This window comes from Xenopus tropicalis, chromosome 6 (assembly GCF_000004195.4).
Source record: "Xenopus tropicalis strain Nigerian chromosome 6, UCB_Xtro_10.0, whole genome shotgun sequence".
NCBI lineage: Eukaryota > Metazoa > Chordata > Amphibia > Anura > Pipidae > Xenopus > Xenopus tropicalis.
This window is the reverse complement of record NC_030682.2, coordinates 16,958,929-16,977,723: the sequence shown is the minus strand read 5'-3', so window position 1 is coordinate 16,977,723 and position 18,795 is coordinate 16,958,929. Positions and strand designations below refer to the sequence as shown.

General features: G+C 41.7%; 1 protein-coding gene across 4 annotated transcripts in view; it reads right to left on the bottom strand.

Moving 5' to 3' along the window:
* rbm33 (RNA binding motif protein 33) overlaps positions 1–18,795 on the bottom strand; it is a 62,760-nt gene that overhangs the window by 15,985 nt on the left and 27,980 nt on the right. For 2 of the 4 annotated variants that reach the window (NM_001017336.3, XM_012964803.3), the window contains 7 exon segments: positions 7,541–7,729; positions 8,035–8,340; positions 12,982–13,734; positions 14,813–15,067; positions 16,070–16,228; positions 16,590–17,335; positions 18,038–18,161. In NM_001017336.3, coding sequence (NP_001017336.2) covers positions 7,541–7,729; positions 8,035–8,340; positions 12,982–13,734; positions 14,813–15,067; positions 16,070–16,228; positions 16,590–17,335; positions 18,038–18,161 — 2,532 coding nt within the window. 4 annotated transcript variants of the gene reach the window in all.

Genomic DNA, 18,795 nt, shown 5'->3' with positions numbered 1-18,795 from the left:
GGATAACATGTCTCATCCCTCTAGTGTCTTGGTTTCCTAGTACTTCCAGATTTTTAAGTAGAGGAGTAACCAGAGACCCCTCATGTCCTAAGCACCTACCTAATTGAAGGATCCCATCATTGTTGGTACAGGTATGGGATCCATTATCCAGAAAGTTCTGAATTACAGGAAGCCCATCTCCTATAGACTCCATTTTACTCAAATAATTCAAAATTTTAAAAAGATTTCCTTTTCCTCTGTAAAAGACAGAATTTTGTACATCAACCCAACTAAGATATAATTAATCCTTATTGGCAAAACAATATCCGGAAAACCCCAGGACCTGAGAATTCTGAATAACAGGTCCCATTCCTGTACTTTTCTTCAGCAGGTACAAAACACAGATAGCTTTTCCCCAAAGAGATTAAGGGGCCCATTCATTAAAGCACGAATGACCGCGAATGAGAAAAAAATAGTATTTTTTCTAATTGTTAGAACTTTTTGTATTGACCCTGGGCCGGGTTGGAGCTGCAGAGTGCCATTGAGCCCTATGGGAGACTTTCCTTGGGCCGGGTTGGAGCTGCAGAGTGCCATTGAGCCCTATGGGAGACTTTCCTTGGGCTGGGTTGGAGCTGCAGAGTGCCATTGAGCCCTATGGGAGACTTTCCTTGGGCCAGGTTGGAGCTGCAGAGTGCCATTGAGCCCTATGGGAGACTTTCCTTGGGCCGGGTTGGAGCTGCAGAGTGCCATTGAGCCCTATGGGAGGCTTTCCTTGGGACAGGTTGGAGCTGCAGAGTGCCATTGAGCCCTATGGGAGACTTTCCTTGGGCCGGGTTGGAGCTGCAGAGTGCCATTGAGCCCTATGGGAGACTTTCCTTGGGCCGGGTTGGAGCTGCAGAGTGCCATTGAGCCCTATGGGAGACTTTCCTTGGGCCGGGTTGGAGCTGCAAAGTGCCATTGAACCCTATGGGAGACTTTCCTTGGGCCGGGTTGGAGCTGCAGAGTGCCATTGAGCCCTATGGGAGACTTTCCTTGGGCCGGGTTGGAGCTGCAGAGTGCCATTGAGCCCTATGGGAGGCTTTCCTTGGGCCGGGTTGGAGCTGCAGAGTGCCATTGAGCCCTATGGGAGACTTTCCTTGGGCCGGGTTGGAGCTGCAGAGTGCCATTGAGCCCTATGGGAGGCTTTACTTGGGCCGGGTTGGAGCTGCAGAGTGCCATTGAGCCCTATGGGAGACTTTCCTTGGGCCGGGTTGGAGCTGCAGAGTGCCATTGAGCCCTATGGGAGACTTTCCTTGGGCCGGGTTGGAGCTGCAGAGTGCCATTGAGCCCTATGGGAGGCTTTCCTTGGGCCGGGTTGGAGCTGCAGAGTGCCATTGAGCCCTATGGGAGGCTTTCCTTGGGCCGGGTTGGAGCTGCAGAGTGCCATTGAGCCCTATGGGAGACTTTCCTTGGGCCGGGTTGGAGCTGCAGAGTGCCATTGAGCCCTATGGGAGACTTTCCTTGGGCCGGGTTGGAGCTGCAGAGTGCCATTGAGCCCTATGGGAGGCTTCCAAAACCATCCACTGAAGTTTCAAAGCCAGAAAGGTTTTCTTGTTGTTTACGATCGTTCAGATATGAAAATTTTGTGACTTTCGGATCAAAACCACAATATTTTTTGTACGACCAAGAAAATAATTTTCACACATCAGAAGTTATCGTGGTTACTCCAAATTTTTGCCAATCATGATTTTAATAGGCGAAAATTTGTGCTTTCATGAATGAGCCCCTATGTTTAGGGTTCATAACTAGCGCACACAATATAGAAGGCTGACCCAACAGAACATTCGCTCAGCTAGAGTAGAAAGTGCTGCTGCTTTAATGAGGGTGTATAAATTAGAAATGCAGTTGACTGGGAAACTGACTTCTGACAATTTAATTAGGATATGCATGATGCATATCAATCCAAAGAAATTAATATCAGAGTAATTGCTATCCAACTCATCTGACATTTCCTTCTAATTAAGTCTAAGAAGATTAAGTACTTAAGTTACCTCAGACTTTAGATACTTAGGGACTGATGAGAAAGGAACACAGAACCGCGCTGTTCTGGTCCCTTATATTAGCCCATTAGATATGATGTCAACATTCATTTTAATGCATTAGATTTTGGATACCCGACAATTACATGCTAACTAGATTTGTGCGTGATTAAAATATATCATTCAATCCTTTATTAGGCAAAGTAATGCAAAACAGCTTCATTTGGGAACCAATTTTGCAAAAAAAAAAAGTATATGATTATATTAGAAATGGTAGGGAGTGATTTGAAAAATAAAAAATAGGTCGGTTTATGTAATAAAGCAGGTTGGTGGTTCTGTAACAGTTCCATAAAAATGTTAGATTTTTTTCGCTGCCATATAAGTAGGGCCATCCTTAGTGAGGGGCCACACACTGGGCAACACCGATACTACAGTTGCCCCCTTGCCCTGCTATTCTCCAGTCCCTTCCCAGAGGTTTTTATGTCAAACACAACATTGCTTAAGGCAGAAAGGCAAGTGCTTGGGTGATGTGCAAAGTGGCATAAACATACTACAAGTATGGGATCTGCTAGCCGGAAGCCCGTTATCCAGAAAGCTCCAAATTTTGGAAAGGCTATCTCCCACAGTCTCCATTTTAATAAAATAATTTTCATTTTTAAAAATTATTTCCTTTTTCTCTAAAAATCAAACAGTGCTTTGTACTTGATTCCAGCTAAGATATAATTAGTCCATATTGGAGGCCGTTAGACTTAAAGGAGAAGGAAAGTAATTTTGCTGCCAATAGATTTGCCACAATAATGCCACCTAGAATGCTATACTGAGTAAAGAGCTCTAGAAGCTCCCTCTGTTTAAGATAGCAGCTGCCATTTTAGCTTGGCCTCAGCAGCTTCTTACTGCAGTTCTAGCCATTGGTAGCTCAGATCAAACATTCTAATGGGAAGGGGAGTGAATTCTTATGGGAGTGAAGAGCAGGAGATGGGAGAGAGGAGAAAGCTCTGCAGACTCCAGCCCAGGAATGAAGGATTTTTCTGAGATAGGAAATCTGATACCAAACAACATGTTTACAAAAAAGGAGACACATTCTGTTTCTTTTGATAGAGGACTCAGTGCAGTTCCTTTAAGGTATGGAGATCCAAAATTACGGAAAAGACCCCTAAACCGAAAAACCCCAGGTCCCAAGCATTCTGGATAACAGGTCCCAAGCATTCTGGATAACAGGTTCCATACCTGTATATCTAAATTTTCTGCCTCTTATAATGTTGCCGATTAGAAAAACCCCACAGGATTGAAATTCATGAATCACAGCACAAAACCAGGTTAACAGTGTAAATAAAGCAACAAAGAAAATTAGAGAAAAAAAAAAATCAATCTCTGCAAAGTAGCTTTAGGCCCTTCATGGCCCCACAAGGCCCTGTAGGCCTAAGGATGAGGGGATAGGATGGGAAGGGAGGATAAAAATGACCCACAAAGTACTTTATTCTTTTTACTTTGCAACCTGAAGATCATGACTGTGTTAACTCATAAATATACAATAAAGTATTTTGAAAATAAGTCAAAACTAAATATGAGGAATGGCTTGGCCCTAAAATTACTTTGCACATGTAGAACTGAAAACATTGGGTATGACTGATGGAAAACTTTACACTTACTTCACCAATGTCTGGTTTTTGGATGCAACACGCTCGTGCTATAAAAGTATACACATTTAGTTACCTGTCTGGAAGCACAATGAAAAACAACGTTCTGTTACACAGATTTAATAAAAGGAGAACCCAAAGGAACAGATCCCCGAGCAGGTAAAAAGGAGCTGACTATTTAGTCGTAGGCTCTACAGGGGTAAAAAAAATAAATAAATGGAGCTTGGAAGCGGCTATGGCTATTCATAGAGCTGACTGCTAACATATTTATCACTGATGTGTGGCTGGCACATGTGAAACTGGCAAGGGAAAGTCCACATAGGTGCCTGGCTTCTAAGGCGATGGGCCCCTAGAGAGCGCCAGTAATTTCCTTAGAGCGCCGCGGTGTAGATCACACCTTCATGATAAAATTGTAGGTATCCGACAGGCCAGCTGTCGCCGCTGAGTCACAGGATTTGCCAACTGGCACAAACAGCTCTGCCTGGCACTTCATAGATCAGCATATAGTGAAGGGAAATCTCTGACCCGCTCAGCCCCGATGCAAGTCATGCACACTGTGTGTGTTGTACGGGGAGAGTAAGTATAGCTGTACACACATTTACAAAGAATCAAAAATCCAAAAATAGGAAAAAAAAGCTCCAGCAGATTAACTGCAAAACATTTATTATGGGTAGTGGTAACAAAGAATCAGTATTGTCAATGGGTGCCATATACATTGTATCTACTAACCAAGGCAATTGTGGTATTGATGCCCAACATGCCTTTAAAGAACCAGTAATATGGGCATTTTCAAAAGCCCAAAAAGCATTTGTAGTCTTCACCAAATACAGGTGTGCCCATATATTATTTTTTTTTAAAGAAGGAAAGTCATTTTGGCATTTCACTGCCAATAGATTTGCAACACTAGTGCCACCTAGAATGCTATATTTATTCTGCAGAAAGCTTTACCATACCTAAAGAGCCCTAGAGGGTCCCTCTTTGTTTAAGATAGCAGCTTCCATTTTAGCTTGGTCTCAGTAGCTTCCTGCTGCAGCTCTAGCCCTTGGCAGCTCAGATCACACATTCTGATGGGAGCGGGAGCGAGTTCTTATGAATTCTCATGCGAGGGGGGAGCAGAAGGGAAAAAGCTGTGCAGACTCTGGCACTGGGATTTTTCTGAGAGATAGAGTCTGATACCAAAGTACATGTGTACACAAATCTTGTGTTTCTTTTGACAGAGGACTCAGTGCAGTGTTTTTGTGAGTGCTTATTTACTGTATTTACATAGACCTTTCTGATAAAGCTTACTTAGTTTTTACCTTTCCTTCTCCTTTAATAAAAGACCTAGGAAAGCAGTGTTGTGCACAGATATATTTTGATAAAAGTGTCTGCACTCTCTCTCTGCTTTTGTATGCATAATATTATAAAATATATACAACAAAACTTTCGGGGGGAAGAGGAGGAAACTTTGTTTCATCGTAGCTCCCTCATAGTCAAACCTACCCTACCCTTGGAATCATCCTTATCCGTCAGCCTGAGGCACCAATTAGGGTGTGGTTCATTATAGAGCTCATTATCTCTCTAAAAACTGCTCATCCAAGGGGGAGGGGAGGAGAAAGGGTAAAATGAAACCACAAGAGATTGTCAGGCGATTTTGTGTTAAATTTGCCCATGTGCCATTACATAACTGTTGCAAATAAAGAGGTGCTTTTGGCATTGGGCCACAAATAAACAATTTACTTGTTAAACACTGGAATGTGACCCATGGTTGGTGGGTTTCCCACAAGTCACTTTTTAGAGTGCATGTGTAAAGAATGGCAAACCACTCCAAACTGCAGTTACAAAGAGGATTATAGGCAAAATAAAAACTCTGTAAAACGATCAGTTTGGGAAATCCCAGGAATATCACTACACATCCATATTGTATGATTTCCATTAGACAAAGTAGACATACATATATGCATTAAAAATATTCGAGGCAAGTGAGCCCCCCCAGGCGATTGATGCTGAAGCCCCGAGGAGCCTCGTATCAATAGGCATCTACAGTCTGAATCACTGGAGGCCACATATATATGTTGCTGACCCTATCACTTTCAAAGCAGACAGACATTTCAGTATTTTGACAAAGCAGTAATTTTCAGCTGTGAGACATTAACAGGAAAGTACTGTACATACATGATCCTGCAAACGGCAGGCTTATGCCAAGAGCATCATAATTCATTTTAAATGACCAGTTCAGTGTAAAAATGAAACTGGGTAAAAACTGAAATGCAGACTGCACACAATAAAAAATGTTTTCAATATAGTTAGGCAAAAATGTATTCTATGAAGGCTGGATTGGGCAGATGTCCAACATAATAGCCTGTACACTACTTCCTCGTTTACAGCTATCTAAGCTGTTAGCAGTCAGTAACCAATCAGTGACGTGGAGGGGGGCCATATGGGACATAACTGTTCGGTTAGTTTGCATTTGAATCTGACCTGCGTGCTCACAAACTAACTGAACGGTTATGTCCCATGTGCCCCCCCGCCCCCTAAAGTCACTGACTAAGAATTTAGAGAGCTGAAAGCAGGAAGTAGTGTTCTGGCTATTATGTTAGACATCTGCTCACTCCAGCGTTTCTAGATTACATTTTTGCCTAACTAATTATATTACAAATATTTTTCTTTTCATTTTTACACTGAACTGTTCCTTTAATAGATTCTCATGATCAACTCCTGATATTAAAAGGGAGCTCCTTTTGACTCATCTACCAATGCACCATGTAAGCCAACAGAAAGCATCTACAGATTAAATACAGTTTGGACAAATAATCTGCAGACTGATAGGGGATTGTTTCCCCTGCCCAACCCTGGCTCTCAAAGTCAGAGGTGCCAGTGGCTCATAATGCAATTAATGGCAGCAACCTGTAGTGGCAGGCCTCATGCCCACAGAAAACAGTGAAGCTGATTGATAGCCAACTAAATTTCCTGACTGATATGTTCTTAGCTTCATAAGTCTTCTGGCAATACACATAATCATGCAAGGAAATCATCATATTTTTGGGCCTTGTTCAGCTATTTCAGCATCACACAGTTGATTGCAGCTGTGCTCTGGTGGAACACAATGGCAATCAAAATACCCCTTTCCCTATCAGCCTTTAGCATTTCCTATAGAGATGTATTGGATATACTCTTCCACTGACGAACAAGACACACATAAGGAGTTCTGACTGCAGCTTGTGTTCCCTTATCCACTACTAAGTTGCATCAGTGCAAATATGCAATGGTAAGGTCATTTTCTATGAATTCTCACCCAAACATTCAGCATTGTGTTAGTACTCATACAGGGTGAAGGAAATTATATCTTAAGCTGGCGATGCATGGAAAGATCCGCTCATTTGGTGAGGTTGGCAAAGAGCAGATCTTTCCCTGATATGCCCACCATGAGGTGGGAGATATTATACTGACTATATAATGACTGAATCACACTGACTGGATGCAGACTGTCAGGACAAGGACTGCATTAACGAGCTTATGCGCTCATTGCGATGCGCCATTGGGATTTTAAAACCTGCCTGGTCGATACCTGGATCATTTTCAGACAGATTTTAGTCAGAGGCCATCGGAGGGCACCATACACTGGCCGATAAGCTGCCAACACTGTTCGTTGCCCCTGCATGGCCACCTTTAGTGGCAAGTTCTTATAATGGAAGCAAGTAATCTGATAACAAGTGGCCAATTCTCCAAAGGGAAGTTGAATCTGGGCCAGATAGGTATTGAATAAACTGAACTAAACCCACTCCCCACACAGAGGTACCTTCACAGCGGTGCAGTCCTACTAAGAAACCACATTATTTAAAATGCCATTTATGGATTTATTTTTGTCCTAGCTAAAATACTATGCGCTGTTTGGCTGAAAATAAGCAGCTCTTGAGCACGACCTACCTGAATGGGTCCGACCGACATCAGCATGTTTCTCAACTGGCCATCAGTAGTTGACGAAGAAAGCCCTTCAACTGACACGGCGCACGGCTGAGGCTTGCACTCCACTACACGAAGGTTTTGTTTATTTGGCATCATGCGTCCCCGGCCCATCTGTCCTCCTACTCCTCTGCCCCTTCCGCGCATAATAACCTGCCAAGACAGCAACTTCCAAGAGTCACTTTGTCTTCTTCCAAATCTAAATACAACCACCTGTACCAGCACTTGTTACAGTATGATTAAGGGTAAAGACACACTGAGCTACAAAGTAGCAGCTACTTTTTCAGGCCTACTAAATGCCAGAAAATACCCTGCCATAGACAATACGGAGAATTGCCTCTGTTAAAACACACGTAAAGACAATTTGTAAGTATTTGTAAATGATCAGCATTGTCTATTTTAGTAGCCATGACAAGTAGCTCTGTGTGTCTTCACCCTAAACCCTTGGATTACCGTACCTTGTTGGGTTGGTGATGCCCCTGAACACTATTCATGATACGAGGGCCTGCAGACTCTGGGTGAGAGCGTATCTGGCGTGCGTGGCCCTGGAACGGTGGCGGCCCGTGATACAGATTTTGTTGTGGTGGCTGTTGAACAGTTCCTTTTGCTATCGTCACTTTTCGGATAGGCCTTTGTTGTTGTTGTTGTAGCTGCTGCTGCTGCAGTCTCTGTTGAAAGGGTGGCCTCTGCTGTGGGTTTATTTTCGGCTGGAGAGATTGTACTGGCAAATTTCCCTCTGCCGATACATTGGCGTTGTCACCTCCCTGGGGGCAGAAAGAAAAACACTGAATCAAACACTGCTTTAAGAACATTGTCAGAAATGCATATAGGGCTGCATATAGGGCTCCTTCATTTCTGGTGTTACTGTGTATTGTGCGTTAAACAGCAATTTGCTATGTAACATATTAAATATCTTATGTGAGGAGAGTTAGCAAACTGGCACACCTTAAGGCACATATCAAAACTGTATGCCTTTGAAAAAATAAAGATATTTTGGATTGCTAACATAATGGGGTATTTAGGATGAACGCAGCACAATGAAGATGAAGTATGCGGGCAGCCTCTCATGCAATGAGTGCCGCTGCTGTCAGATTCTTCCAATTTGAAAGATCAAATCATCTCCTCTTTTCTCGGAACCCAAGAAGGGACCCTGCCGCCGAGTCCCATTCAGCGGCGGGCAAATTGATTAATCCCTCTCAACAGAAATCTCATCTCTTGATTACGACTGGAAGACGTTAAGCAGCATTATTCTGAAGTGACAACACTTGACGAATTCCCTAAACCGTCTCGCTCAGCCTTTTGTGGCGCTGTTAGCTGGTATTAACCCCGATGAAAAATTAATTTCCCTTATCTTTGCCTAAGCCCCAAAATCCAAATCCTCCAAACAGGCAACTCTTTCTGCAAAGGTATTATGAAAACCTCCGGAAGATTAATTGCATGTCTTCAGGTGACATTAAATTAATTTCTGGGCCCATGACAGACATTTGATAGTGCATATTGAGAGGACAGATAACATTGTCAGGAAACACAGCAGGACAGGGGAGCCGGGTCCCAGGGCAGCATCTTGTGAATTGCACGCTGATAAGGCCAATGCCTCGCTGTCACTGGCGCACTTACTGATCTGGCATCTTGCAAATCTAAGCACGCAGCATTATATTCAGCTCAACAATGACATGAGCCTTGCAATAAACACATTTCCTACCCAAGGAAACACGGAGGATGCAAAGTCTTTATTCCCGGCTGCATGTGGCACTGAGCTTATAAAAACTTATTTTAGCTTGATGTCCCAGATACCAATGATTTATCAATATAACAGCATGCATATGAACAATGAACATGGCTGCCAGCGCTGAGGATAATAAAGGGCAGAAAATATCATGCCCCCCAGCAATGGGGGCACAACTAGAAAGTAAGTCTGCAATGTCATATGGCTGTCCCTCTAGTCACATTCAAAAGGGCTTAGACAATGTTAAATCTCTGGACAAATAAACTTTGGTCTTTAGTTGTCCTTTAATTAATTACATATTACAGTCACAGTAAGATTAAAATGACAGGTCTGCCTGTCATTTTACAGCCACAATGCACCCACTAGCGCTGCATTTTTAGTTTAAAGTGGCCATACACTGAAGAGACACAGAGCTTCTAGTAGCAGCTACTTGTCACGGCTACTAAAATAGACATCATTTACTGATAATTTTCTCTACGTGTGTTTTAGCAGAGGCAATTCTCAGTACGGTCTATGGCAGGGTATTTTCTGGCGTTTAGTAGCCAGGACGAGTAGCTGCTATTTAGTAGTTCCATGTGTCTTCAACCTAAAAGACCTGAGTGTCAGCTCTTTCTCCCAATTTTTCAAAACATTTTCTGTTATCAGAGTAACCCTATCCTTTAGCCCAAGGGAATAGGAAATCAAACCTGCTCAATCAACATCTGGCCAATATATCAGCCAATTATCAATCAGCTTGGCCCAGCAGGGCTCTGCCAAATCAGTCTGTGGGACTCAAATCTGCATCTTAAATCTGCCTGTGTATGGCCACCTTTACTCTCAGTGTAAAGCAGCTCTGAGGTCAAGCTGTAGCCATTATACGGACTGTAGTCTGGTTGCAATGGATATTTTTGTAGGGTGCAAGAGATGGAGTTCAGCTTGTGCTGCCCTAGGCATGATTGTCCCCTAATATTTGGAAATATTTAGTGCAAAAACATTTTCTCTAGTTCTCATTGCAGAGGCATTACCACACGGAATCAAATTATTTACCTTGCAATGCCCTAACATCGAGTAGCTTTAATTTTATTCTTTTGTCCTCTTTAGCTTAAAACAAAATGTTGTGATTAAACAAAATATGTGTTCCAGCCCAAGTCCTATTCTTTGTACTAATATTAAACAAGGGGCTGTACTGCTCCTACAAATGCAACTGCCATTGCAATGACAAGCTGTCAAGCTTCAGCCAATGTTTAACAAATCTATGATACTCATACTGAACGTCTAGATAGTTCTGGATGGCTGCAAGGGTTCCCTGGGAAACAAGTAAAGATGGCAGAGCTCAAGGTAAAGTATCATGGGAACAAGCAAAACACAAAATTTAATTTCCTAAAAGTGCTATTTTTCTTTTTAGTTCAAGATATTAGCAGTTTTTACACTGCTAATAAAACAAATTTAAAAACAACAGCGCCGCCTGCTGTTCATTTTGCCAGTCCGGTTATATTGCTCTGCTTAGAAAACATCAAGTTTCCTTTCATTTATTTTGAGGGTTTACATGTACTTAAACAGCTTCTAAAAATTTTTATTGTAACTGATCTATAATTTTAGTCATTGCTGGAGCAAAATCCATGTGCGACTGCTGTATTCCTAAATCCTTGACATCTTTTTTTTCCCCGAAAGAATCATAATTAACATATTATATTATAATATAATATTATAACATATATAAGTGCCAACATATTCAGCAGCGCTGTACATGATGGAAGAATGTCAACTTCAAAGATACGAAATAAAATAAAAGGACCCTGCTCTGTAGAACATACAAATCATAGCTTACTGCCCCAAATTCTTAATGTCTAATAGTTATAAAATAAATAAGGAAGATTATTAGGTGATCAGCTAAAAATGTGAATGGGTTACAGGTCTATCATTGTGTAAGAATAAAAATCATAAGGGTACTTTAAAAATCCCCATATTTGAAATAAAAACAAACCATATTTTCAGCTTACTAGCCAATCCAATAGAGTGCCGCGTTGGCTAAATCATATGCGGGAGAACCACAGCACCAGTGTGAAACAGATGGGGGGAGAAGAATGCCTATTAAATAAGCAAATTAATATTTCACAGAAAAAGAAATGCCTCAGAAACCCGAGAAGCCGGCACAATGTGCCAAGTGGCCTTTACAGTCTGAAAATATGCTCATTCAAGCAAATATAATATATTAATCTGAGACACACTAATGCCTACTGGCCTTAAGAAGCAAGCTCTTGGGGTTTCTATTATACAGAACATTTTTTTCCCCCAAAACAATTACAATTGGCAATAGAAGTCCAACTTTAACCTGGGGGATGGGGAAAGAAAAAGCGAAAGACTAAAGCGGTTTTGTCAATAGGGATTTTTTATTGTGCGCTCCTATCTAACAGTTTCTTCAGTTGTCCTGTGGGGTTAAGTATCGCTGCAAACACATGGGTGATCAATCTAAACCATTCCGAGTCCAATGACATCCTCAAGCAACAAACACAATTAAAAGCGAATCTATCTGCCAACACAGCTTTTCTACTCGATCCCCACTAGCAACTGTCACAATCCTATCCATTCCATTGGCCGCTGAGTGCCCTCTAGCTTGACCACATCCAACAGTCACCCCACTGGCGCAGCTGGCTATGGCTGTGTGAATTGTAAGGGGGAAAAAATTCTGTTTTGCCACCAATATGGAAGTGGTGCAAAGAAAGAAGCAGGAAGAGAATCAATCACTTGCGGGTTCCCCCGGGGGCTGGTGCAGTTTTCTGCTAACAGGAGCACCGGCCCGAGGATTTAAGTGTATAAAAGTAATTAGAATATAATGTAGTGCTGCCCTGCACTGGTACAACTGGTGCGTTCGCCCCATGGCACAGGCACATAGCAGATAACCTCAGTAGAATACAATAGCGTTTTAACTGTTATCTGCTATGTAACCTGTGCCTTTTCTCCTTTTTTCCAGTTTGAATGGCTGCCCCCATGGCTACACAGCAGGGTATTTATATAAACTATAGTAGTGTTACTGTAGCAAACACACATCTTTTACCAGTGCTGGGCAACAGAAGATTATATTTTAATTACTTAAAAAAACCCTCTTTTTTTGGTGTTACTGTTCCTTTAAGTTACCCCTATCCCAGAGATTGTACCCTTTAAACAAGTGAGATTCAAAAATGTAACAATTAGCAGACAAATCTGTAATGTATGACGTATAAAAAGGGTAATTTTGGTACAATTTAGTAAGGTTGATATATAACAAAAAAAGGTAGCACTTTGTCACTGTGTCCCATAGGATACAGGACTCTCTATTTCACTATATCGACAGAACTAAAGCAATCAAAGATGGTTGTTATGGGTCACTGCACTAGTTGGTGTAATTACAATAAGCTGACATTTGCTCCATATCATTAAGAAACCTGAAAAGTTGTGCTAGACAATTATATGAAGGGGCAGTTTGCTTTAAAATGTATGGGAACAAGCATGCAAAATAATACCAGACAAAACAGAATAAAGCCTTTTTGTTTTAAGCCTGAATGTCAGTCTTATTTCAGTTGCTTTCCCATGCTATCACCGGCACCTCATTCACTCCCATTCTATAAAAACCATATGCACATGGATTAAGTGAACCTATTCTTGCGAATAAGTCTCAACAGCTCCATATGGCGGATGAAATAAATAACAATTTTGCACTTACCGCTGCAGATAGTTTGATGACGCGCACTTTGGTGGGTGTATTTGCAGCTTCCCCACTTGCACTGTTAGACCTCTGCATAACTGTCCTCTTTGTGGCAGCTGGTCTGGCTGCCGCCTGTGGCTGTCCCTGCACAGAGGCCACTTTTGCAATCTGTTGTGGCCCCAACTGTGCAGCGTTAACAGCAGGTCGAACCTGGTGGACTTTCTGAACGGGATTATCAGTCATTACCCTGTTCTGCACAGTCTTCTTAATAATCTTTTTTGGTTGTCCCTGAACAGGGGTACTGGCTCCAGTTGTGTGTTGCACCGTAGGGATTTTCTGCAGTACATTTACTGGCGGTGTGCCTGGCTTCTGAGTGAGCAGTCTATTTTTCACATTTGGACGTATTTGTGTGCCAGTGAGAGATGGTATTGGGTTAACATTGTTTGTAACAGGACTTGTTTTTTTCTCCTGCTCAGCGGGGGCTTGCTGCGGCCCTGGAGGAGTCTGTTGTTGAACCTGTTGCTGCTGCTGCTGTTGTTGTTGCTGCTGCTGCTGCTGCTGTTGTTGTTGTTGCTGCTGAAGCTGCTGCTGTTGTTGTTGTTGCTGCTGTTGTTGTTGTTGGTGAGAGAGTCTTTCCAGCAATTCCTTTTTCCTAGCCCCTGCTTGTTGTTGGCGCCGCAACTCCTTCTGTTTTAAAATTGCTTCTCTTAATCGCTTCTGCTCTTCTATCTTTAAACGATAATTTCTGGTCTCCTCATCTTCATCAGGAAACTAACAAAAAGAGCAAAACTCCAATTTTAGTATGATGATTATTTATGCATATAAAGCCTGACATTTGCGGTTCATGTACATATGAAATTGCGCCCTCCTTAAATTATGGACCAATGTAACAAATGCCAAACCAAAGATCCACCTCTTTCACACTTTGGTATCAGACAAACAAAATGGGGAGTGAGGGAAATGACTTGAAAAGGTTTGATTAGAAGTATTGATTTTTCTTACAGAATTTTAAAGCCTGATCTCAAACCCATTTGTCACACAATAATTGCTAATAATGAACACCGCAAGTCAGATGCCTGACCTTGAACCTGACCTTGTGCACCCGCTAAAGAATCAACTGCAATGCCGGAATATTAATGTTACAGCAAAAACGTATTATTCTGTGTTCATGCCTTCTGTGGATTACAATAATAAGCATCAAATAACCTTTGCTCAGTCTCTTCACTTGCAATAAAACAGCTGTATGACCCAGGACTACTTTACATTTTATGTCTCCTATCTTGTATTAATAGTGTAAATATCCTTCCCTCCTGTGGCCCACAAACCAGGGCCAATAAGCCACTAATTTTGTCTGGAGGTGCCAAGTTAGCAGCTTTTACTGGTCTGTGTGTGGTCAGCTTTAATGAAATCATGGTAGGAAGGAGATAGAAACTGTCCATCAAATATGTATACTTATAGGGAATAGCGTGTGAGAATTTTAGTTGCCATTTAACCTCTTGAAATCTCATTACGGTACATATTTCTCTAACTACATTCCCTATAGTATTTTTAAATCAACAGATTCCCTAGGCGAAGAAAAAAAATCTTCAGTAGGGACTACCTGTTCATGAGAATTCCAGCACCAACCACTGTCAATTTTGCTTTAATAAACACAATATAGTCTTACAGTATGGCCAGTTTCCTGGGATGTGTATTTCCCCTGCCTTGCAGCAGTCATGCCTTCCCTTCTCCGTGGCAGGACAAGTAAAAGGTTTTATAGATGACTGATTTGGTTGCAGAAAACACGACTTGGAGGACCTATTGATCCAAAATTAATTTAAAGCTTTCAAAATGTTAGAGATGATTGTACCTGTTCACGTTTCACTTCTTCCTGCATCTGTATGCTGGCATTTGCTTGCTTTGCCACATGTGGATTGCCAACACCAACAGGTCTTGTCTGGGGTGCAGTGGTACCTACTGGCTTCATCTGAGCAGCAGAGTTTGGCTTCATCTTGTTCCTGTCTAAAGAGGAAGCAGGTGCGATGGGTAACTCCCTCAAGTTGCTGTTCCTTGTGTGCATCATTTGCTGATTGCCACCCATGGTCATGTTTTGAGGAGGAACACCCTGTTAACAAAAAAAAAAAAAAAAAAAAAAAAAAAAAGATGTTACATTACCTTCTTGCTATTTTTTCCATATATCGTTTATAGATAAATCAATTAATACTTAAGATACTTGTAAAACACAGTATTGTGCCAAGTAATTGTACTCCTCTAAATATAGAAGGAATGTGCTTTAGAAAGTTGTGTTCCAGGCCGATTTATTGAATATTTCTCAAAAAACCCCACTAGTCCCGCCCATCCGTTCCACTTCCTGCTGCCTCCTTTCCTGGGAGGCCTTTGGTACTCAGCACACTGTACTGTAGGATAGGAACCAATCAGCAGCTAGGCTGACCTGATAGGGAACTGAAGCCTGTCTTTGCTTGTGTGATTGCAGGGCTGTGATTGGCTATCCCCCTCCTACTGTGCTTCTGGCAGGGACCGTTAGGACACGCCCACGCTTCATTTGAAACACAGACAGGGACCTGAGAGGATCTATAAGGAGCTCCAATAAAGGGGCCATTTTTTAGATAGTACAGGTATAGGACCCGTTATCCAGAATGCTTGGGACCAAGGGTATTCCAGATAAGGGGTCTTTCCGTAATTTGGATCTCCATACCTTATGTCAATTACAAGGTTCTGTTTTATTTATACAGAGAAAAAGGAAATCAGTTTTAAAATCCTGAATTATTTGATTAAAATGGAGTCTGGCTTTCCGTAATTTGGAGCTTTCTGGATAACGGGTTTCCAGATAAGGGATCCTATACCTGAACCATATATTATTCGTAATTGTCTCCTTTAATTATTTTTTGGATGACTACTACACAATTGTTATTTTATAACAGAGGCTTCTCAACATCTTTAAAGTTGCACATGTTGTATGACTTTGATAGCATCCTGCCTTGAGATGAACAAAAAAATGATAAAACAAACCAGGGTTTTTGTTTAGGTAGAGTTTGCTAATTAAAGTTGCCTTCCCTGACTTACCTTAGTAGACATTACATTTTACTGCTGATGACACCATACATACCTGTCTTGGTTTAGGTGGACGTAGCCTGTTATTCAAAGGCATTTGTGGGCTTTGTAGATGTTGTCTGAACGGCTGCTGTGGTATAGGCATGGGAGGTTTGAGAGGTCCTGGAGTATGGTGAGGCTGGTGTGGAGGCTGCATTGGTGCTTGCATAGGTCCCTGAATTCAAAGAAAACCAATGAATCTTAAGCAGTCTTCCAATAATTAATTGTCACACTGGCTGTGAATATTACAGGTGCACCAAAGGAATGACATTAGGCACTATGGCACAAGGAGACTTTATACTGAAACACAGAAACCATAAGTCACAGGAGTAAAATATAATAGAAATATACCTATAATATTAATATATTATTCCTTAAAGGTATATACCTACATGCAACTCTACAGCATTCACAAATACATGCTAATAATGCACAGAAAACCAGCCCCCTTACTGTGCCTGTGTCTCATGGAAAACAAAGGTTAAGGATGTGTTCAACAGAATAATATTTTTATTACCCTTACAACATATACAAACCTGAATATTTGGTTGAATGTGAGGCATAAATGGCTGGCCTGGACCTGGAGGAAACTGTGGTCGTGGAGGAGGAAAATGTCTGTTTGGAGAGCTCTGATTAAATGGAGGAATTCCCATTGGACCTGGAGATGGCGCATTAGGTCGAACTGGGCGTTCTCTTGAAAATCCTGACTGGTTGAATGCTGGTTGTGGTAAAGGGCCTTGTTGATTAAAACCTGGAGGACCAGGTGCTGGTGGGTTGAAAGCTGGCTGAGGCCCCACATTGGGAGGCTGGTTATATCCTGGTTGATTCATTCCTTGTTGGTTAAATCCAGGCTGATGACCAACCTGGTTAAACCCAGGCTGAGGACCAGGTTGACCAAAACCAGGCTGATTAAACACAGGCTGAGGTCCAGATTGGGTAAATCCAGGCTGAGGACCAGGTTGGTTAAACCCAGGTTGTGGTCCTGGTTGGCTAAATCCGGGCTGATTAAAGCCTGGTGGTGGGCCAGGCTGGTTAAAGTTCTGCTGCGGACCAGGTCCGGGCTGAGGAAATCCAGGCTGAGGGCCAGGCTGGCTGAAGTTCGGCTGAGGGCCTGGTTGATTGAACCTTGGCTGTGGACTGGGTTGATTAAAACCCGGGCCAGGTTGATTGAATGGATGTTGTCCTTGGTTTGGAAGTGAATGGTTATTATTTAAAAGTGGAGGAGGGGGGCCTGGAGGTGGGTTTCGATGGTCAAAAAGATGTTGGTTTGGAAATCTTGGTTCTAAAAATGAAGATAAGTTAATCAGAATAAAATAATGCTTGAATAACGTTAAAGCATAATATAAAATGTAGGGTTCTTAAAGAGAAACATTAAATGGGATACTAAGCCCTAATGCAAAGACTGTCCGAAGTCTTTTATTAATGAATAAGGACCATCATAACTTTATTTTTTAACTACCCCATGGATTTTCCAAATGTAAGCATTTAAAGCTGAAATGACATACATTTTCAACATACTTTATTTCTCTAAGCTTCTTTGGTGGTTGCCTACTGTATTATTGGCAGACTGGGCACAAGTTCATTATCACTTCTGACAAAGATGCTATTATCATTACTAAAAAAAGGCAGAAGATTTGACCTATCATCTGGGGGTGTGAAGTGATGGCACTGGGAAGTGGCTAGCAGATTTGGGCACACTGCATAGCAAGGACAAACCTCTCAAAAACTGACACAAGTGTACATAAATATGTACTATATTATAATATATGTACTATTATATCGGAATATAAATGTCCCAGCTATTAAAAACACATTTATATAATTGTATATAAGTTTTCTTTTTTTTTTTTTAAATGCTGTTAGTATTCTCCTTAGAGCTAACATTTGGTAAAAACTTTGCCCATTTTCCATGTAGCAAATTGGCTTGAAAGGGAGAAAATAACGACTGGCAGCAATAAAAAGGCGTTGAGACTGAAAGTGTTACCTCCTAGAAAGAATGTTTCCCTCTCTGGTTGGGGTGGTGGATTTCGCCATGGTTCTTGTAGTCTGGGAGGTGGGTTGAAGTTGCCTGGTACAGGGCTTGGAACATGTTGAAAGTCTGGCATTCCCTGAAACAAAGAAACATCCTTCAGAGGTGGTGCAGTAAAAACAGTCAAATGTGTTGAAGTAACTATAATTAGACATAAAAAATATTACATAAAGAATGTCACACCTGCAAGAATCCAACTCTAGGTAGAAGTCTACTACTATCAAGTTATATAAAATCTCATCCAAAGGTTTTTGCCACAACAAACTGATAAAGCATAGAAAAATACCTGGCAGTTGTGACTGGAAAAACCAGGCTTGGATAAAGGCTCAAAAGACATGCCAAAAGAAGTATAAATCAACGAAGACCGGTAACAAACAAACTCTGATCTGATCATCCAGTGACCATAGATATACTAATGAAACGTGGTAGAGTCACCTACAGGGCCAAGGCACATATACATTTCTGCCTATAAAGGCTGAAAACTGCACTCGATGGCTGCAATGGTTATCAAGTGGGTACAGAAGGTTACGGCGCAATTCCCTTGGACAGTGCTAGATAGCGATTTGGGGTGTTTAAAGTATAGGGAACAAGAACACATACAAAAAAATCCACCCTCTCCATAGCTACAAATTCCACATCGGATTTTAAAGGCTCAATAAGCAATCCAATTTACCTTCTGAACAATAAAAGATAAGGTAAGTTTAATCCTTTTA